The sequence below is a fragment of the Herpailurus yagouaroundi genome, unplaced genomic scaffold (assembly GCF_014898765.1).
Source record: "Herpailurus yagouaroundi ecotype Mexico unplaced genomic scaffold, PumYag 308, whole genome shotgun sequence".
Taxonomy (NCBI): Eukaryota; Metazoa; Chordata; class Mammalia; order Carnivora; family Felidae; genus Herpailurus; species Herpailurus yagouaroundi.
In genome coordinates, this window is record NW_024412525.1 from 2,258,060 (window position 1) to 2,280,507 (window position 22,448).

General features: G+C 51.3%; 1 protein-coding gene across 1 annotated transcript in view; it reads left to right on the forward strand.

Moving 5' to 3' along the window:
- Positions 1 to 5,114: 5,114 nt before the first annotated feature.
- The window catches only part of PKP1 (plakophilin 1), a 48,797-nt gene continuing 31,463 nt past the window's right edge, over positions 5,115 to 22,448 (forward strand). Inside the window, exons 1-2 of the mRNA XM_040462342.1 lie at positions 5,115 to 5,620; positions 16,100 to 16,206. Of these exons, the coding sequence (XP_040318276.1) occupies positions 5,419 to 5,620; positions 16,100 to 16,206 (309 nt within the window). The 5' untranslated portion in view covers positions 5,115 to 5,418. The remainder of the gene's footprint in view (positions 5,621 to 16,099; positions 16,207 to 22,448) is intronic.

The following is a 22,448-nucleotide window of genomic DNA, read 5'->3' on the forward strand; positions in this document are numbered from 1 at the left end:
GACAGTCCAGGGGACGCTAGCCCCGGGAGCACAAAAGTGGAATTCTGGGCTGGCAGAGGGGTGGGCTGCAGAGCCACAGTGCTGACAGCAGGCAGTTGGGACACTGCTGTGTTATTATTCATCACCTTCCCTCCTTCTCTGGCCTCGGCTCCACCCACCCCGCCCAGAGAGACCAGAATGGCAGCTATGAGAGCGTGAGTTCTGGCTGCTGGGGGCCCTGGGTGCACACCCTGGCCTCGCCCCTTAGCTGGCCATCCAGGCCTTGCTCTCCCGGCCTCCGCACCAGGCCCCTGTTCTCTCTCTTCTCCCGCAGCCAATGCTTCCTCCTCATCTTCCTCCGGGGCAGAGCAGCACTGGGCACAGGCCATCCCTCCTGTCCAGGCCTTCATGAATGGGAAGATCCAGGGTCACGAGCTCCAATCTTCCAATCGAGGTGGGGAGTGGCCTCTGCCGTTCCCATCCCCTCCAGTTTGCCTGTTTCCCTGTCCATAGCTGGGAGCCTCTCTGTGCACCCTCTGTACCCTCCGGGCACAACGGTGCTATACAACAGACCTGCTGCAGGCACCCACAACTAGGGTGTCATAAGGTCATGCCGGGAGTCAGGTGGAGAATCTGGTCCATTCCTGCCCCCGTACCCCGAGGGCAGCAAGGATCCAGGATTCTGAAAGAGTTCACTACCCAGTTTCATCCATTCCTATCCTTGGGAAGATGGCTTCCTGGCTTCGTTTCTCCCAAGATGACCAAGTCAGGTCAAAGGGGTGAGCAAACTCTGACTTCCTGATGTAAACTTTTCTCAGGAAGTGAGAAAGGCAGCTCATCTCTTCCCCCCACTCTTGAGATGGGCAGCTCCTCTCATGCTTCAGAGCTCAACCTGCACTCTGTCCCAGCCTCTCCTTCACAGCACTTAATATAGTCTGTAATCATTTTGTCGGCATATGTATTAGTTTACTTTTTGTCTACCCTCTTAGAATGTAGGCCCAGAGAGAGCAGGGCCTGGACTTTTTTCTGGGTCATGTTCCCAGGGACTGGCGTGGCACAGAGCCCATCTAGACATTCAGTGCATACGTACGTGACTGTCTGGCACTGCTCCACACAGAGGAAATAGCGTGTGTGCAAAGGCCCAGAGGCAGACATCTGCATGCTGAGGGCTAGTAGAGAAACCAAGTAAATGATAAGAGAGGCTATTTAAACATTGGGGAGGTGGCAGTGTGGCTCGCCAGGGAAGGTTACAAGGTGCCTGAGTTAGGTGGCCACTGAAGAGCCTGCTAGCTGACCAAAAGAACTCGCTAGAAAAGGCTGGAAAGTAGGGAGTTGGCCCCTTGGCCACTGTTGCTGTCCACGAAGTCTGAAGTTGCCTGGAACAGAAAAATAGAGCTAAGTAAGGTGAGGCTGTGCTGGCAAGCTTAGGGGTCCACAAAAGAAAGTTATCCAACTCTCTAGGGGTATCTGCATCAGTTTGGGGTAGAGGGGAAAGTGCTCCCGTCACCCAAGGAGCTGGAAACTAGGCAAGAAGAAGCTTCAGCCCAATCACTCTTAGAAGCAGCAAGAGCCCCAGAGGCCTCCTCTCAGTCTTCTTCACCTGGGCCAGTCCTCCCACCTGGCCCAGCCCCCGCTCCTCCCATCTCTAGACTGTAAGTTCTATAAAGGCAGGACTTTGTCTTCTTTACCATTGTATCCCCAATGCCTAGGATAAGGCCTGTCCCATAGTAGAGGCTCAATAAATACTTGCCGACTAAATAAGTCCATATTCTACATGTTAATGAATGAAACTTGAGGTCACAGGACGTTTCGCTTCTAAGAGCACACTGCAGGTGACGTGTGGGTCACAGGCAGCGCTGTGGGAAAGGCAGCAGAGAGAAGCAGAACCCCGTCCACACTCATTTATGCTAACTCCTATTAGGATGACGGTTGACTCACTTTGTTCCAGAATCAAATCAAAATTAACTTCTTTCGAGATGCTTTTCCCAAACCATCCCACACCCTCTAAACTCAAATTAACCCATATTTGTTAGCATTTTTTTAACCATCTACAAATACATTCTAAAAGTCACCTGAAAGCATTTCAGAGCTCAGCTCACATGACAGAGTCTCATTGACATTTATCCTTCCCCTTAGGAGGGCTACCCTCTTCTCTGGCCTGTTTCTGAGGCAGGATCCCAGGAGGGATGGGAAGAGAGAGGTGATGGGAAAAACCCTGGCCCGCTCACTCCAAACCATACACTTGAACCCAAACCTACCTTTCTAGCCTGAATATACCTCGCTCACTTTGGGTCAGAATGTGTGACTGATCCCCTTTCTTTCCTTCTCCCAGGGAGAAGTCAGACCTTGTTTCAAATCAAGGCTTCACCATTGTTGTGTTTCCGCTTCTGCAAAATAATACTTCCTCAAGGGCTATTGGAAAGATTATATCAAATAATATATACCAAGTGGACCTGTTATTGGTCCTGCAGATCCTAGCACTCCCTCTGTCCACTGCCAGGCTTCCCTTCGCGCTCGTGTGGGGTAGGAGAGACAAAGAAAATATTGTCCAGGAGAGCTGGTTCAAGGTTCTCCTGCCCTACATATCCCCATGATTGACATCAGAATTCCATAGTGTTAGGGTGAGGGCAGATTTGGTGAGCTATCAAATCTAACTCCACTCTTTACAGATTTGGTTCCAGGACAGAGGAAGGGACTTGTCTGGCATCACGAAGCTAGTTAGTGACACAACTGGCCTGACTTTCATGCCACATGATGGTAACAGATGCTGATAAAAGATTGATCCATGGAAGGCTTTTGAGCCAGATGCTTGTCACAGGGAAATCAGGGGGCACTGCCGTGGGGCACCCAGACTCTGGATTCAGGGTGCCTGTGTGTGGCCTTGTCTTTGCCACTTGCCAGCTTGGTGACCTCACTGAGTCTCAGTTTCGTCATCTGAAAAGGAAAGATGATGGCACCGATCCTGATACTTTTAGGATCACTGTAAGGATTCAAACGCAATGATCCACGTAAAGAGCCCAGAACCGTGCCTGGTTTATAGGCCTGGTGCTTGTAGGAGCACAGCAAGTGTTGGGTATTGCTCTCAATATATCAAAATAATGTCAGTATCAAAATAATAGAGAAGTATCTAGAAAAGCTGAACTTCATATCTGGAAACAATTTTAAAGATGATCAGTTTCAGCTTCCAGAGGGATAAGTATGGCCTTTCATAGCAATATAGGGTGCACCAATCACCTCCTCAGGGCCCTTCCACAACTTAGAGGGAGCAAAATTATCATTATTTAAAGACATAATTAACACTTATTATATCTAGCATGTTAGGTTTCAGATAGGCCAAATGCATGATACAATGGAGTTGTATTTTTATGTGCTGTCATGTGCACTTTATGATGCATTGGGGGCCCTTATATAATCAGTGAGCACTGTACTTTAATGCCCATTTTATAGGACTTTTATAAAGGAGGTTGGATAGTGTGGAGGGAAGAGCAGTGGCCCAAGAGTCACCAGGCCTGATAGGAACAAAAGCTTTGCCATATATTAACTGGGTGACTGAGGGCAAGCTACCGCTTCTCCTCATCAGAAAAATTTGGAGCCTGGGCTGGATGATGTCCAAGGATCAATCCAACCCTGACAGTCTGTGGCTCAAAGCAGAATCTAAAAATTTTAAGAGATGATAGAGGTCTATGAGTGTTGAACTTTCGTGTATCTATGACATATTGTTGGTCACACCTCTGGTTTTTTTGATGCTAAGTGCTTAGGAATACAACCTTCAATTATAAAACTATTTCTACTGGAAATTGTGATCTGCTTCACAATATTCTGCTCTGTACATAACTACCAGGAATGCATTATGGGGATGACCCTCATGTGGTCCCTGAGATTGTCACTCAAGCTTTACCATCCTTTCTCATATAATTCCCAACAAGCCTAGACTCTGATGGCCCCTTCCGTGGCAAATTAGAAGGGAAAACTAAAAATGAAGTATGTGAGCTGTGGGTGGCAAATACAGAGGACGGCTAAAGGGACAGCTGCGATAGCATAACACAGCTGAAGGACACCCCAAAACTAAGCAGCTGATGGGACTTCACACCTAGAGAGTTCAGAATCGGTGCCCACAATGAGAATCCTGAGTCATCAAGAAATGCATAAATTATATGCTCATCTTTTACTTACAGAGAACAGGCAGGGTGTGATGCCTTTTAGAAAGATTTCTGTCAACGTAGTTTTTAAAACACTCGGCTTCTGTTACACACCAAATTCCCCTGGTATGAGCTACCTTCGTGCCTGGGACCAGGCTACACAAAGGAAACATCACTCTGCGTGTGTCCCGGGGGGTTGGGTGTATAGGAGAATGTCACAGAAGTCCCAGAATAGTAAGTCCACAGTAGGGTAGTTTTATGAGACAGACAGCTTTCCAGGTTTCCAGGAAGGCTCTGGGTAGGATACAAGTAGACTTAATTTACCTTAAACTGGCTAGCTTTCATTCATGCATCCATTCAAAAATATTTTTATTGAGCCCCTAATATGTGCCAGCACCATTTTACCGGCCAAGTCTCCGTTTCAGAGAGAATCCACTGTTCACACGGTGTGTTCCTCTGGCGTGCCGCTCATGACAGGTGTACTATTCTGTAGTTTTGTATCTCAAGTCTGTCTGGCCCTTGAGGCTTCATGCCCCCACCCCAGTCCCTTCAGGTCGACTGGCTTCCTTTCGAGTAGAGTGGGTTGTTCCCACAGGATTGAGCACTCCCTTTAGACAGGGGCTGTGCTTCAGCCCTCAGCCTGGGAGCTGACCACCACCCTAGGGGCTGGTCTCTGCCATGACCTCAGGACAAGAGGTGGATTTCAGGCTCTCTCGGGATGGGGGAGGGGGACGATGAACTTATCAAGAAAGACTCCTTTTTCCTCGAGAGAAGTCTCCCTGGGTTCCTGAGCTGAGCACATAGTTTCTCCATGAGCGAGCAGGAACAGGACGGAGGGGCGTCTCCCTGGGGCCTCACCTCCCGCACGTCACGGGGAAGGGAAGCGAGAGCAAGGAGCAGAGAGCAAGAAGACGCCGAGGCCCCACACTCCAGGCTCGCGGCCCTGCCCCCCACCCCTCCCCAAGAGCGCTCGCTCCCGCAGCGGCAGCGCCCTGCAGCTCGGCACCTGGCGGGGGCGCGCAGCCAGTGGAGTGGGTGGTGCAGGGCAGGGGTGGTATATCCAGTCTGACCGAGGGCGGGCCCCGCCAGTGCCAGCAGAGGGACGAGCCGGGGTGGAGGCGCCAGGAGCCGCCGCCGGGAGCCTCACGCGGACCTCTCACTCTATGGCCCTCGGGAGCCGCTGAGCGCCAGCAGAGCCGCAGCCGCCCGCCCGCCCGCCCCTCGCCGCCCCTCGCCGCCCCTCGCCGCCCCTCGCCGCCCCTCTCGGCTCTCGCACGCCCGGCCCGCGCCTCCCGCCGCCATGAACCACTCGCCGCTCAAGACCGCCTTGGCCTACGAATGCTTCCCCGACCAGGACAACTCGACGCTGGCTTTGCCGTCGGACCAAAAGATGAAGACCGGCACGTCGGGCAGGCAGCGCGTGCAGGAGCAGGTGATGATGACCGTCAAGCGGCAGAAGTCCAAGTCTTCCCAGTCGTCCACCCTGAGCCACTCCAACCGAGGTAAAGACTCGGCGCCCGGCGCGGCCCGTGCGCCCCTGCCCCGCGCGCCTCGTCCGGGCTGCGGGGACAGGAGGTGGCGCGCGCCCCGGGGCGGCGGGGGGGGGGGGGGGGGGCGGGGGTCTGCGCGGCCCGTCCGACCGGGTGGAGCGGCGGCCGGCGACCGGCTGGCGAGCTCCCCAGAAGCTGGGGGGCGCGAAGGCGGGCTCCCGCGGCGGGGGACACCGCCACGGGCGTCTCGCCAGCTCGCGGAGGCTGAGGATCGCCCGCGGGCCCTTGTCCAGGCCCAGAGCGGGGAAGGCTTTCTTCCCCCAACTGCTCAGGAACAGTCCCCTCCTCTCTCTTGTTCTGCCTCGGCCCCCCAGGGCTCCCCAGGGCTGTGTGCCCCCCTCACTCCCCGTCCTGTCCTTGAGGCTTTGCTTTTCACTGCGCCAGCGGCAGGTAGCCAGCGCCCAGGCCGGCAGGTTCCTCAGTGTGTGGCTGCCGGCGGGCAAGGGAGTCACTGTGACCCCAGTAGGTGCTCAGGAGAGGCGCTGCGGGACGGGGAGGTGCCGCGGGGAACAGGGACAAGCCGGTGGTGTGCCGCAGCACGCTAGCGGGAGCCTCACACCCGGAAGAGGCAAGTCTGGTTGGATGGTCACCCCAGGACCAGCGCACTCCCTGAGGCTCCCTGAGGACCGGGAAGGAGGTCTGGGGATGCCCTGTTTCCTCAGTAGCTAATGCAGAAACTCCCTTTCCCACCAGATTCTCCCTACCTCACTTGGCTTAAGTAGGAAGGAACAAGTGTCAGGGGGACGCTTGTGCAGGAATTGAGGTTGGCAAGGCTGGGAATCCCAGAAGGCACCCAGGGCTGAGCCCTCAGGGTGAGCACTTGTTTAGTTTAGGTGCAGGGCCTGACCAGCCATCGACCCCACCCCTTCACCCTGTGCTGAGGTCCCCCAAGCCTGGGAGGCTAGGCAAAAGTGATCGGCCCCCTGCAACTCAAGAAGGAAGGTATGATATCTGACAGGGCCATTTGTGGAGAGTTTTTAGGCCAGATACTTTAATACAAAGCATTCGCAGTAAGAATTACACATCAACCAGCAATTGTGCTGTTTATTTATTCGTTTAGCTAAATTTCGCAAGTGCCGACAAAGATTCCACAGACTGCAAACCAGTACAGGTCAACCAAGACTTATTTATGCAGTCTGGCCCCTAAGAGAGTGTACATGGTGTGGGGGTAGTAAAGAGGAAGGAGGCAAAGGAGACAGACCCCTGCCCACCTCCCACCACACACACGCACGCACGCACGCAGCAGCTCACATTTCCTACCTCTGGCTTTTTCTCTCTGCCTGTCTCTCTCATTCCTGAGTGGCCCCCGTGTAGAGCTGAGGGAGAGAAAATGGCTGGCTGAGGACTTCCCTGTACCCCGAACCTAAAGGTCTTTGCTGCTCGGTGTGCCCTTTGCCCTGGCCTGGACTCCTGGCTCCTCTCCTGCCAGACTGCCACTCAAGGTCACGCAGACTCCAGAGCATTTGCCTCCGTGTCTTTCATTTTTGGTTTGATAGCTGCATACTAGCCTTTTTTGGAAGTAGGTTCGAGATTAAAAAAACAAAAAAGTGTCCCCATTTCTGGCCACGGTCCAGTCACAGCTCAAGGCAACCTACTCTCTTCTCTGCATAAGAGTCACCTATCCCTTTCCACTCCCACGCCATCCCAAGAAAATCTCAAAAATGCCAGGTGCTCTAAACACCCGTTCTTCTTCCCACCTGCAGGGATGCCAGCGAGTGTCTGTCATCATGCAGTGCTCTGTTTCTGGCCTTGACCTTTGTGGGTAACATCTATCCAGTGGGATCTCATTCTCTCCATCCCGAGGTCCTCCAGGGGGCTTCAGCCAGGCGACAGTTGACTTCCTTGGCTAATGCGTATCTTTCCAGAAATAGGCCTCTCTAAGGACTGACCCAGAAGGTGTGTCCCCTCTACCCTCAGCTCTGGCGAGGTTCCCACAGGGGCTAGTTTCCCCAGCGGCATCCTAGGTGGAAGAGGCGGTTAGATCACTTGGAGCTGGTGTTTCTGGTTTATCTGGCTTTGTTTTCATCAGATTTCCCCCTTCTCGTCATCAGAACCGCCCAAGCGTTCCCTATGTGCCCAGTGGCCATTCCTACTACCTTTGCTCCCTCCTTTTGTGTTGGTTTATATCCCCTGCACCTGCTGTGACTGCTGGGAGGGGCAAGTTGGCAGTTGTAGAAGGACCATACTCCAGGGCCTTGCCTTCACCCTGCTGGACACACTGGACACTCTTCAAGAGAGAAGAGTCGAATTCTCTAGGGTGTTTGGTTCTGTTGGGACCCCTGAATCCCACCGGGGCTCCTCTGGTTAAGAACAGCCGCTCCAAAGAAGGCCAGCCACACCTCACAGGTTGCCTGGCGGGGAGCCGCCACCCCTTGTACGCCATGAGGGACAGCCAGGAATCGGCCAGTGGTGTTTCTGGTAATAGAGCCAGCTTTTCCCCAGAGTCCTCCCCGCTAGGGTTCTCTTCTGTCTTGTCGGTGAGGGGGAAATTGAGCCACCCATGAAAAAGGAGTCCTGTGGAAGGAGCCTGCCACACAATACCCATTTCCACCCATGCCGTCCCCCAAACACAGCAGATGAGACAGATGCCTCGTTGTGGTCCCCAGGGAGGGAGGCGAGGGCCCTGGTGTCATGAGACCCTGCAGAAGGAGACTGCTCTGAACCTGCCTGCCAGTGTGGGTCTTCTTGTGAACTGGCCACTAAGTATTACTCTCCTGTGCTTCCAGAGCGTGCTTGAATGCATCAGGGTGTCTTCTCAGACTGTGTGGGAAGCGGGAGGAAACCCAGGGGATGGGGTTGCTCAGCCAAGGATGTCTGCTAGGGAAACTTGACCTGCCTGAGGTGGGAAAGGCCCTGCAGGTGCTGATCATGAACTTCCCTGTCTGGGGATCAAGGGCTATTGCACTGGTTAGGCAGCCTGGAGGGAAACTTTTCCACATTCGGGTTCTTTAAAAAATTTTTTTAATGTTTATTTATTTTTGAGAGAGAGACAGAGTGTGAGTGGGGGAGGAGCAGAGAGAGAGGGAGACACAGAGTCAGAAGCAGGCTCCAGGCTCTGAGCTATCAGCCCAGAGCCCGACGCGGGGCTCGAACTCACGAACCGTGAGATCATGACCTGAGCTGAAGTCAGACGCTTACCAACTAAGCCACCCAGGCGCCCCCCCACATTCAGGTTCTTCACTTGGTATCTCTTCCTAAAACTTAACCCACATCTCATTTGATCCAACTTCAACACACACACACACACACACACACACACACCCCACTGCCTCTGCCATGAATACTCATCACACACCAAGTTTAATGACACTACCTTTCTGTTCCACATCCCTTCTCCTTCCAGGCAAGTCCCAAGACTAGCCCGTCATTCTTGTGTGTCTCACTACCTGCTTAGACATCTGTGATTTTTACTTTCAATTTTCTCCTTTCTTCTCCCAAGTACCATTTCCTATTTAACATGGCCAAACCTGAATTTCTCCCTGATCAGAGATAGGGTTGGGGCGACCTTAGGCTAGGGGAGGTGTCTGTCCACCCCGCTCCTTCATCATCCTGCATCTACTTACCCCTCACTGGGCAGTTGCTACTCCAGGAGCTCCTAGGGGGCAGGCTTGTGCTGGCTTGGTGGCCGTGGCGTGTACAGGTGGAGGTTTGTTGGCACTTCTGTATTTGCATTTGGCTGTGTCTCAGCATAAGCCTCTGCCTGTGTGAGGGTCTGCTCTTTCCACCCTCTTGAAAGTTGTCTGTTCCTGACCGCAGACCATAAACAGGCATCACTTCTGGGGTTGTTTTCTTGGGACTGAGGCTGGCACGGGAGCGAGTGAAGGGTGTCTGGGCTTCAGCTTATTCCAGCCGCGAAACATCCTAATTAAACTTCAAATGGACCAATTCCTGTTTCTTTACAACGTATCTTGGCTTGAAGCTCAGGTTTTACCAGACTTTCCGTTTGCCTGTTACAACACATGCAAAAATGCCAAGTATTCCAGAATGTTTCATGGCAAATGTGGTTTCCCTGGAGCCTGCTCCTTTGCGAAGCTCGTTGGCAGAGGTTAAAAAAATATAGAAATCAATGTTTCTCCCCACACACCAGATTGTAAATATCAAGAAGCCAATTGTTCCAGACCTAAAAATCTGGCAACTACCCCTGCCATGAGGTATGACCGCTAGAAGGTGTGTGACGTTTGGACAAAGTAAGATGGCAGAATGTTAGACATCTTCATGTGAAGTTCTCTGTAGGCACACACCACACGTGTGTGCATACACATATACACATGAATACCCCACACCCATGCACATACACATGTGTGTACACGCACACACACACACACACACACACGCACACACTTACACACCACCTTGCAGTTCATGCTAGGGCAAGAGTCTAGCCTGGTGTCAGGAGATCTGAGTTCTACTTGGATGGATTGCTGACTGCTGTGTGATCTCGGGCAAGTCACTGCCTCTCTCTGGGTCTCTGAAACTGTAAGAGATTGGATTATATCATTTCCAACATGTGCCGTGATGGGTAACAGTCTTTGGAAATAGGTGGTGTCACTCCCTACCTCTGCAGGCCATCCCCCCAAACCAGCTGCAGCTGTCCTGCAAAAAGGCTCCTCTCCTCACTGTGTGTCACTCACGGTTTCCCTCTTGTAAACACCCTGACATACCAAAAGCCATCCAGTCCGCTGCTCTCAAACCTGCCTCTGCATCGAAATCACCTGGGGATTTTAAAAAATGCAAATGTTTGAGTCCCACCCTCAGAGATTCTGATTTAGTGAGCATGGGGGACAGTGTGGGCATCAGGACTCTGAAAGGTTCCCAGGCAATTCTGATGGGCAACAAAGTTACGGAATGGTTGTTCCGGTCCCCATCTTTCACTCACACTTAGATTCAGCATGAAGATCAGCCCCATGGGATGCACACACACACACACACACACACACACACACGGATGGATAGACACCTAACATGGTAATTGCTGAAGACAAGTTTTTAGTCTGGATCCCCAGCCAGGCGGCTGAGTCCTGTTCTGACCTTTGCCCACACTAGACCACTGCCCTGCCCTCTGTGCCAGTCCTGTCCCTACAAGATGCTCCCACTCTCTGCCCTATCCTTGGGTTTAGTGGTGGCCAGGAACAGATGATCAGAAAGAGAAGCAGATGTGCTAGTGAGGGAGAGGAGCGGACACAGGCTGTAGCAGCATCTCTGCTCTGTACACATGCCCAGAAGAAGAGTAAGAACCATGCCAAAGTGCCTGGTGCGGTTGTGCTGAACTCTCTGCCCACCTCAGGCTCATGAAAGCATCCGGATAGGAGATGTACGTCCAGAGTGCTCCCAGCTGGCCCTGGCAGAAAGAAATGGGAGGGTGTCTGGCCATTCCCCTTCCTTGGGCACCTGAACGTTCACATGGGCACAGTCCAAACTGCCCAATCTTGAACATCTCTGAGGGAGATCGTGCTAGAAGTATCTTCTGACAGTTCTTATTCTCTCATTTAAATTCCTCTTGCTATGGGCCTAGCCTGACAGAGCACCACAGGTGGAAGAGATTTCAGGGGGTGAGAGAAAGACGTTGTCAGGGCTGGAAGGTAAGGAGCTGCTTCCTTTCTCAAGGGTTCTGTGCTGAGGAACAGATGGACTTTACAGTGTAGAAGCCAGAAGAGACATCGACCGACCTTAAGGGACACAGATCAAACCGTAGATCTACATCTAGGGCTGTGTGCTGTGGGACAAACCTTCCTGACTAGCAAGGGAGAGGGATCTGGGATGGGGGGGAGGGGTGGAGGAGAGAGGTTTCAGATGACCTCTGTCCCTAAGGGCAGCCTGTTGATCATGAGTGCCTTCTCCGGGTAGACCCTGGTCCTGGGGTCAGGAGTGGGGTGGCGATCTAGTACAAGCAGGAGATCTCTCACTTCAGGGAGTTCCCAGCCTAACTGGGGACATCGAGAGCCTGCTTTCTGGGAGAAGGGCCCATAGGTGCACACGCGTGCACACACACACACACACACGCCCACGTACCCACATACCCACACGATGTACAGAAGCCACACTCCAAGGAACACACAAACTAGCGCGGAGTGAGTAGAACAGTTGGACAGAAAGCTGGCATGGTTACGCTAGAGTGCCATGAGCTGGGTGCACTTTGGAATGCCCAGAGCACTGGGTGGAGTCACCTGTAGGAGAAGCTGATTTTTGTGCAAGGTTTTGAATGCAGGGAGAGGGTTTGGCTGAGAAGAAGAGAAAGAATGTTTCAGGTGCGGTGGGTGTGACCTATTTGAAAGCTTGGAGGTGGAAAAGGATGAGTCATCCCTGCAAAGGTTTGCCTGTCCTCATTGGAGAGAGAAGTCCATATATCCTAACAAAGAAGCTGCCTCTCTTTTCAAAGCTTCGGTAGGCGAGAAAGCTTGGGTTGCCCCTATGACACAAGAGAGAATCAGATAATCATCTCAGGCACCAAAGGGAAGCAGCATCCAGGGACGCTGATGGTGTGAGTGGTAGATTTTCTGAGAGGGCTTTATGCCCTGAAACACTGACACAAGCTGAGACAAGCTGTGTGGACAGAGCCACTGGAATTGCTTGTATGCTGAAGAAAGTGATACATTCTCTGAGACATCTGCTCTTTGACCTTGGGGTTCTGAGGGTGGGTTGTCTCCTGGGGACAATGCACAAGATGAGCCAGCAGCCGGCTTTACTGAGAAGCCACCATCTTTGTTTACAGCGTGTGTGCCCTTCTAGAGAAAACAGTGGGAATGCACTCAGATACAAGAGTGGGGCTGATTCTGTGGGGTGAGCTGGGTGCTGGGATCACCTCCCCTTACCACTCCTGACACCAAGAATCCTCCTCAAGGAGGTGGCTGTGCCTGTTCTAAAGCTGTTCTCAGACCCTCTGTCTTCCTGGATTAGCCAGCAAACCCCACCCCCACCCCCCACCTCCCCCAGGGACCTCTTTGGGTGGGAGGAGGGCCTGGTTGGGTAAGCCTTCAAGGACCCTGATCCCATACTGCAATTTGGGGGATGTGGAGCCTCTAGGCACCAGAAATCTAAGCACCTCCACCATGAGGGGTGGGTAAGGAGAACTGGTTGACAAAAAGGGCCAGCTCAGTCCAGGTTCGGCCCAGCCCCGCCCAGAGCCACGCCCTGTGCCCAAGATCCCAGGGAAGGAAGAGACACAATTCTTGCCTCAGTGAGTGCCCAAAGTACATGACGATGGACACTGGCACAGTCATGAGATGGAGAACTGATTACACCTTTCCGTGCCCTTATTCCAAGGAGGCAGTCAACCAGGGTCATGGGACCAGGTAGAGTTAATCAGGAAAGGCTTCTTAGAAATGAGTTCTGGAGAAGTCAGAGGACTAGATGGAGAAGTGAAAGCTTTCAGAGCTATTACTATTACTGTCATTGAGAACCCCCATGTTCTTGGGGTTGAGCCTGACTTTCCAAAGGCAGTGTGTACCAGCCAGACACCCTAGGGTCAGGAGAGGGGAGCAGCGCTCTTACGAACAGAGCTCACCTCCTTCCTGCACCTCATTGGTCATCGGGCACAATACAGAGTGTGACTTCAGGTAGGCAAGTTCTCTGGACTCCTCCTTTACCTCAGAACCTTGGCCCCCAAGTGCAGCTACCTTTCTGCTAGAGAAGCAGCACTGGCTGTTGTGATGGCAGCCTCGTTCTCACAAGGAAGCCAAGCAAAGCATCTTAAGGTGGGAGTCAAGTGATCTGACCCCCAATTGCAGACAGATCTTAGGGGGTGCCTTCAGGAGCCACCTGGAAGGACCTGGAGACCTTGGCCCCACCAGTAGGGAGTGCTATAGCCCACACCTGCCATCACTAAAGTCACCACTAGGACACAGGGACTGGCTTTGGAGTTATAGGACATTCCAGAGGTCCTATTCACCCCTGCCTCCATGACAGAGAACTCCCTACCTCCCACATGGAGAAGATTATGTGAGAGGGAGGCAAGCAGGTGCAGGGCATAGAGGGAAAAGATGCTTCATCTGATGACCAAGAGGATGAGTGATGTCACTGCTGACAGATTCCCTTTTGAGAAAGAGTAGAGGCCCCATGGGAGCCTGCCCTCCACTGAGCCTCCCGGGGATGCCTCCCCTAGCAGAAGTCCTCCCTGGGGCTCCATAGAACTCTCCATCGCCACCCCAAATTTTCCATCTGACAACAGCTGGCTGACCCACACCTGCCCTTGGATGAGAGATCCCTGCTCATGGGGCAACAGCCAAGTGAACGCTGGCCTGCCAAACCCTGGAAGGGATGATAGAAGTAGGCCGGATGGAGGAGAGTCAGACGAGACCTGCTGTCAGCTGCCCTGGGGCCTGACCATGCATGCCTAGGGTCCTGGCTGCACCCCCTTCCCTGGTGTAAGCTGCTTCTGGGCGTCTGAGCCCATGAGATTGCTTCCAGACTCCTCCTAACAAAGGCAGCCTTTCGGGGGGCAGGAGGTACAGCTTCCTGAGAAAGGGAGAGGAACAAGCTGTGTATGCTCAATAGAGGAGCTTACAGTAGGTCAGAGGCTCAGGGAGAGTCCCCGTCAGGAGTCAGGCCTGGGCCTGCAGGACACCTCTGGGAGGACCTGAGGCAGGCAGCAAAGGAGGTGCTGGTGTAGCCTTTGATGTCTCCCCGTCTTCCTTATAAGCTTCTCTGAATGCCATGGGGCATGGGTTACTATAATCATACAGTCATGGAACACTGGAGCTGTATGCGGCCTTTGGGGTGTATAGAAGCCAACCCCTTCTTTTTACAGAAGAAGTTGAGGTCCAGGGAGAGCTAGTGACTTGCCCAAATGTCAGAGCCAATACCAAGGTCAACACCTGTAGGCTCCCAAGGCAAACTGTCTCTGCCACAGCCAGTAACCTTAATGGCCTATTGGTCCTCCATGATGGGGGAGTGGTAATCAGGGGCAGTGCCCCTTCTGTGTGCTATGGGGTGGTCATCTGGCTGGCTTTCGACAGAGGAGGTGGCACCACGCAGAGACGCCTGCCACATTCCAAAGCTGCCCCTCTGCTCTTCCACCTGCCCTCAGCCCGGATACTCCAGTCCCCCCACCATCCCCAAAAGATTTGGGAGTCTGAGTGGGTATGGTGGATGGGGAAGGAGCTAATCTGGCTGGGAAAGATCACTGTCAAACCCTTCCCCCTAGACAAGGTTTCAGATGCTGGAGTCTGACCATCACTTCAGAGAAAAGAAGTGGCCCTCCCCCTTAGGAGGCTGTCACTGGATCCCACCTTCCTTTTTTCCCAGAGGGCTCATCATCTAATAAGAGTGTGGGGCAAGCCTTGCTCTGGATGTCCAGACCATACCGCCATGACTTTTCCCTCATGCAGGTCCCAGTGTAGGGAATGGGACAGTAATGTGAGTCAGGGTACAGACAGCAGGGCACTGTGTGTTTAGAGATAGAAGAGATTGCCTCGGGCAGGGTTGGTCAGAAGAGGCTTCCGCAAAGGGGTGAGGTCGTGAGCTTGGCCTTGAAAAATAGGTGAGATCTGAATGTTGTGACTGATAGGGGAAGGCAGACTCTGCAAGGGACACGGTATGAGCAAAGTCATGGCCATGTCACGGTCAGCCGTGTTTCAAGGACAGTGAGACAGCGAACAGACTAGCTTTTGCAGTGTTGGGACGATCCTTTGGAGGCCACTTGCCATCTGGTGAAGGGGAGAAGGGAAGGTAGCCCTACCAGCAGCCCAAAACCCAGTTCCGATTTCTGTGATTCAAAGCCATTTTGCCGCTAATAACCCTAATGACACTCTATCCTCTCGTGGAGCCTATCATTTGTGGGTCTCCAAGCACTCCGAAAACATTAATTAATCCTCACTGGGGCCTTTGAGGTTGATGGCCACCCTCCCCACTTCACCATCTGGAGCACCTAGAGGATGAAGGAAAGGACAAAAGATCACCTCGTCACTCTTGGGGGCCGGGCTGACGTTTGAAACAAGAGTCCTGCCCTGAACTGGCCTCTAATCAGCCCTCACGGCTCTGTGGCCCTGACCTTGGGACTCTGGACCTGGAATGCTGAGATCCTGCCAGGCTTCCCCCAGTGGGAAGCTTATCCTTGTGGAACATGGAGTTGTGATTCCCTTGAATGGAATGGCGGTGCTCCGAGGCCCTCCAGGCCAACTCCTGACCTGTAGGTGTCAAGTCACCCCAAGCCCAGGGAGACATTTAGTCAGCCCAGGAAGGGCTCAGCAGGTTTGCAGAGCTGTCCCCGCCGCAGTCTGCCTGGGCCCTTCCTCGGCCCTGGCTGTGGAGGAGGTAGAGTGGAGAGACGGAGAAGGCAAGTAGATGATACGTTTCCTATCCTGCTCCTTCAAGAGCTCACACCTGGTCTCCTCCATGGGGTATGGTGTACCTAGATACAGAGGCGACGCTGTGGGGAGGAGAGGCGAGTGAAGAGCGTGGCCATCACTGTCCTAACGCCCTGCCTTTGTCCTCAAGGTTCCATGTATGATGGCTTGGCCGACAATTACAACAACTATGGGACCACCAGCCGGAGCAGCTACTATTCCAAGTTCCAGGCGGGGAATGGCTCATGGGGTTATCCGGTAAGGAGCTGCGTGCATTCAAAAAGACCTGGGGTGTTGGGGAGTGGTTTAGGGTTTATGGCGGAGCAAACCTGCATTGGTTGCTGAGAAGAGTGATACAGGGTGGAAGGGGGCTGCTTTGGTCCATGAGGTGAGGCCAGCCAACCATGACCAGGTCCATTTGCTTGGCCATTATTTCATAGATGACTGTTAGTGCAGGCTCCTGTTTGGGCTGATTGGATATTTCCAAATGTCCCACATGAGAACATTGTAGAAAAAGCATAAAGAAAACAGCATATTTTTAAGTCCGTTTTCCAAAATGTCTGATATGATCATGGATTTGAGAGAAGTTTGAATTCTTGAGGTCCATTTGTGGATTAACTTAAATGTTGCTAGGAAACTCCCGAAGGGACCTCTCTGCTCAATATGTGCTGATGACCAAGGAGAATGCTCTAGAAGTCTCCTGGGGCTAGGAGAGCATGTCCCCTGCAGTGACTCTTGGATAAGAGGGCACATGCTGGAATGGAGCATTGCTTGAGTTTATAAGTTGGACAGGGGCACCTGGCTGGCTCAGTTGTTGGAGCATGCAACTCTTGATCTCAGGGTCATGAGTTCGAGCCCTAAGTTGGGTGTGGAGTGTCTGTAAGTTGGATACATCTGGATTCAAATCGGAGCTCTGCTACTCACTGAGCATGTGGCCCTGGGCAAGATAATTCTACCTCTGGGCCTCAGTTTCTTCACATATAAAATGGATATAACAAAGTCGTCCTCGTGAGTTTATCATCAGGATTCAATGAAATAATGTGCGTGGAAAAAAAAAACTGATGATAATTAGTCTTCAGGTCAGTTTTAAAATGAACACAGGTAGAGATTATTCTAGATCCTTTAATCTTGGCCCTGTCACTGTCTTTCTTTGTGATTTCAAAGAAATCGCTATGCCCATCCATCCATCACTGAACAAATACTTATTTAGCCCTACCTCTGCACCAAGGTCTGTGGTAAATGCTCTGGCTCAACCATACAAACCAGCGTTGGCGCTCTCTTCAACTCCCAAATCAGGGGTATTGGGCTAAGTGACACCCAAGTTTTCTCCCTGTTTCCAAATTCTATGACTTTCATTTATTTTTGCTAATTTTAACATTAGCCTGTATGGTTCTTGGGAATTCTTTTGTGAGGCATTATGCAGATGGGGCTAAAGACTGCCTTTCCATGGGAATCTGGGGCACTGTCTTCTTGGAGCTCCAGGTTTCAGTGCTATTTGCTTTGAGGTCACATTGCTTACAGATGTCACCCCTGAGTGTCAGGGTCCCGGGCAAGGAAGAGGGTTTACGAGTTGGGTGTTCTTTTTATTGTCAGTGTGATCCTCCCTTCCTAAGTTCTTGCTGGGGCTAATTGTGGAGTATTTGTCTTTCTTGCATGTTACAGGTTAGGGATTAAAGGGAGGCGTTAACTAGGTTTCCTGCAAATGTATTTCCCTCCCATTTTTTTCCTGAGTTTTTGATGTCAATTGATACCCTCAGAGCAACATATGGACAGTTGACTGAGCCCATAAGCCGGCAGATCAAGGCTCAGATGTGAATCAAGTGCTCTGACACCAAGAGTGATGACCAGACAGAATCTGACTTAGAGAAAACGACTTAGTAATGCAGTATAAAGGATTATATGAGACTCAGGGAAGGCAGATCACTGGAGGAGACTAGTAGTCAGAATGAATAATCATGCTGACAGGATAGATGTTACACATCGTCACGTATATTTTGTTACACCGCAGAGCCTAGAAAGCTTAGCTTCTAGCCTGGCTTCTGCTACTCCTGCTACTCCCGTGGCTCTGTGACTTTGGATAAACCTCTTAACTTCTCTGAGTATCAGTTTTCTCATCTGTAAAGTGGGAACAAAGCTATCTGTGTGTGTACTTCACCCACAGGTTGGTGTTACAGTAACGGGGAAGTGTTATCAGATGGGCAGTGTGGGGTCATTACACATGGAAATTTGTCACCAAGAACCGCAAAGGAACTCTTTTAGAGGTGTTTCTTTAAAAAAAAAAAAAAAAAAAAGAATTCTCCACACGGCCCATGTTGGGCATTTCTTCTGGCTAATCAACTCAATCTTCAGCAATCTCAGCAGCTCCTGATGCTCCCAAACCAGCCCCGCCCCTCCCCGCACCTATTTTCTGACAATCCATTAAAATTCCTTCCCTTTCCCGCACCCTAAGGCCCAACCCTTCTCGCTCCGTCTTCGCTGGCGGTACTTCAGACATGACTCATGTCAGGGCAGCTGCTGAGGCACGTCCTGTCTCCTCTCAGTTCAGGAGGGGCTATGGGAACGGCGAAGAGCTGAGCACACATGAGGATTTGGCAGAAGGAGGGGGTGAGGAAGGGAGGAAATGGAATAATTGATATTGGAGCCAGGCATATAATCAGCCAAGGACTGGGCAAAACCAAACAGGGCCAGGACTTAAGAAGGAGAGAAGGACAAAAGGTAATACAGGTCTGTGGTGGTGAGATAATCTCACCACGATTTCCTCTATTTCTTTTGGTGAAACCAATATGGTGGCAGAAAGCAGGGAGTGAGGGGAGCAGGGTGAGGTGCGGTGGGTCTGTACGAGCCTCGTCAGCGGGTTTTGGCAGTTTCTGAAAGCTGCCAAAGGACTGTTCCCTGCATATACTTCACGTTCCCTCCGTCAGCCAACTCGTATTGAGCAACTCCAGGGCGGGGCAGGGAGCTGGGCGCGCTGCGGACACACAGACGAAGAGATTCATCTGCCTTCGGCCTCAGTGAACTTGCAGTCGAGTTGGGAGAAGCATGGAGGTCAAAAGACAAGTTGAATCCTGGAATATCCCGGAATATTGCGGCAGTTCTGCCATTGCTCAAAAGATCCCCAGATACCTGTTTTAGATTTTTCTAGATTTAAAAAGAAAATACAACTGTCAGTGTCCTTTTAGGAGCCATATGAGAAAACCAGTCTCGTTTCTTTCTTGTCATGCATGGCCTGGGTTTGACCGGAAACAATATTAACCACTTTGAGCACCTCACTCCTCACTCCTTATGCAGAGAGGGCTGGAGGCTGCTTTTCCACAGGAATCTGGGGGCACCGTCTTCTTGGAGTTCCAGGTTTTGTGCCATTTGCTTTGAGGCTGCGCTGCTTACCCTGAGTATCAGGGCCCCAGGCAAGGGAGAGGGTTTATGAGTCCGGTGTTCCAATTACAAATACCACATGAACTTCAGTTAACAAAGATCTGTCCCCATGAAGCATGTATTTTATTTAAATATGCAAAGGATCTGCAGCCCATTCCAAAATGAAATTTCTAAAAATATTTAAAAAGCAGTGGTTTTACCCTCTGATTTACCTTATATTCTTTATCAGCCATAGCCTTCTTTATTTTTTATTTAAGAAAATTTATTTTAATGTTTATTTATTTTTGAGAGAGAGAGAGACAGAGACAGAGCACGAGCAGGGGAGGGGCAGAGAGAGGGAGGCACAAAATCCGAAGCAGGCCCCAGGCTCCAAGCTGTCAGCACAGAGCCCGACACGGGGCTCAAACCCACTAACAGTGAGATCATGACCTGAGCAGAAATCGGACGCTTTCACCGACTGAGCCACCCAGGCGCCCCTATATCAGCCATAGCCTTCTAATTTAAGTATATATGTAAATTATAATTTATATATAATATATAATTGTACCACTTGGAATCTAGGGTCGCTGATATTGCAAATTAAGAACATTGAACAGAGGGAGTCTTATAATAAAATAGGACTTAAAACATTAAGTTAGTGAGACGCACAAAAAGCATCAAGGAAAAGAAAAGATTGATCCAAAGAAAGTTGTTGGTCCAGACAATACTCTGCTGGCCACTCCAACCTCCTCCTCCTTCAGAGACATGTACCTTCTAGAGGACAGCAGGAGCCCCAGGGTCACAACCTCAGGGAGAAGGAGGAGCTGGGTGAGATGGGCCAAAGGATGGGGCAGTTCTTATCCTGACTGCTCAGTTTCTCAGGTAAACAGGCTCTGCTATTCTGCTCCAGTTCTCAGAACCAGACTAGTGAAATATTAGGGCCCCAATGAGGTTTACGCTTTACAACTGAGGATACCCAGGCCCGGAGAGGATATAAGACTCATCGAGGGTCACACAGCTGGTTAATGCAACAGCAGACTAGACCCCTGGCCTCCTAACTCCTAATCTAATGCCGTTTTGTTTTCATTACTCCAGACTTTGGATGGTCTTTTTATATGGGGTTTTTGTTTGGTTTCGTTTGGTTTTGCATCTCAATATTTTAACACCACGACCATGTTGTAGGGACCTGCAAGAGATCTGTGAGTTTGGATCCCTTAATTTCCTCCCTCCTCCTGTCCTCCCACCAAACCTGCTCTTTCCTTGAGGAGTCAGCCTAGCTCAAAAGAAGCAGGAGAGCGGCCATTTTTTTCCCTTCCTAAACTCAAGCAGAATTCACTCAGCTGTAAGGGTTAATACGGTCAGGGCAGGGATACCAAATAAAATGCAATGAAATACAATAGTTGGGACATATTTATACTAAAAGATTATTTGTTGTTTACCTGAAATTCAGATCTTGTACTTTTATTTGCCAAATCTGGCAACCCTGGGTGAGGGTATCTTCCCACACACTCCTTGTAATAAAAACAAGCCTCCCTTAAAGGGCTCCTCTACTAGGCCAGGGCCCAAACATAATTACCTCAGGCCATAGCCGCCTCTGGTGAGAACATGGAAGCTGTTTGACTCCTGTGAGGGGTCCTCAGAATGGGTCCCTTGAATACCTTCCTCTGGGTCAGCTGAGACCAGAGTGAGGAGGGGCAGAGAGCTTGAGGCACTGGAAGGCCCAGCCCTTCCATTCCCACACTGGAAATGGGGTTTGTCCTAGATGAAGCTGAGGCAAGTGCACAATTCTGATATCCAGAGAATGTTTCTGGATTAAGACAATAATCTCCTTCTCTATCAGCTCCAACTTGAAAACGTTTTCCTGCTTATAAATCAGGAAGCGCATCTTTAGCTTCAAGTGTTCTGGGAGTCACATCAAGTGAAATGTTCTTTGGTTGTGGGTTGAACTAGACCATCCTGCCCAGGAGCTGATTCGCAGAAGAGAGAAGCCATGCCAAGCATCATCAGCCAGGAGGTCTGGGCTAGAGATGCCTTGAGGACCGCCATATTGAATCACTCAACTGTGCTCAGTTAAATCGAGGCCAGTGCTCCTGAGAGTGAGAATCCCCCGGAGTACAACCAGGGAAAATTAATCCAATATTCACTAGCAAGTCTTTCTCAGCTGAATTTGCCTAACTGACATGTCAGTAGTTGATAATCTATCCATGACAGAGTTTTATGGGCAACACGCTAGGGACCCTCACCCTGAGAAGAACTGACCCTGCCCACCTCAAGCCCGAAGCCCCCTGGGTGGCCCTCTTTTACAGGTGAGAGGGCTGGGGTTGTATGAAGCTTCCACAGGGCATGAGAAACTCAAACACAGTATTCCCCAGTTAGCCATGTGGCTGGGCCAAGGCAGGGCTCTGGGCCAGGTACTACAGAGGACCTGCCAGAAAGAAACATGATAGGATCCTTGCCCTTGACGCAGAGAAAGAGATCATCTTTACCAATCCACAGTTAACGCAGTCCATTCCCAAAAACAGCCAGGTATGGAGGAAAATCCTTACACTCTGGCCATGAACTTTGGAAACAAATCCTGGCTCTGCCCCTTACCTGGCTGTGTGACCCAGGCAAGTTCTTAACCTGACTGAACCTCAGCTTGCCCATCTCTGAAGTGGGTGAGAATTCCTATTTCAAAAGGCAGTAAGGGTTGTGAATATGGCATGTCAGATTCATAGTGGGGAGGCCTGGATTCCAGTCTCAGCTGGGCTGCGACACGCTGAGGGGTCTGGGGTGGTCTTCACCTCTCCAGGCCTTGGTTGTCCCACCCGTGGGGCAAGGCAGTTGGATTAGATCCTAGCCAAGGACCCATTGAGCTCCAACTTCTCAGGTTCTGTGTGACTCGAGAGCTGAGTCTGAGCAGCTGCAGGCCTCCATAACCAAAGCCTACATGATGGTTTTCCTGGAAGCAGGGGTGGGGGCAGGGGCAGATCTTCCACTGAGACCTCCACTTCCACCAATGGATGGATAATGGCTTCTGTGCTTCCTCCCTGCTTTCATCTGAGCATCTCCAAGCACCAGGAAAACAGCAGTTAATTAACCCTTGCAACAGGATGGAAAGGTGGTAGGACTTCATTTACTTGAGCTTTACAGAGAGGAAACGGGCACAG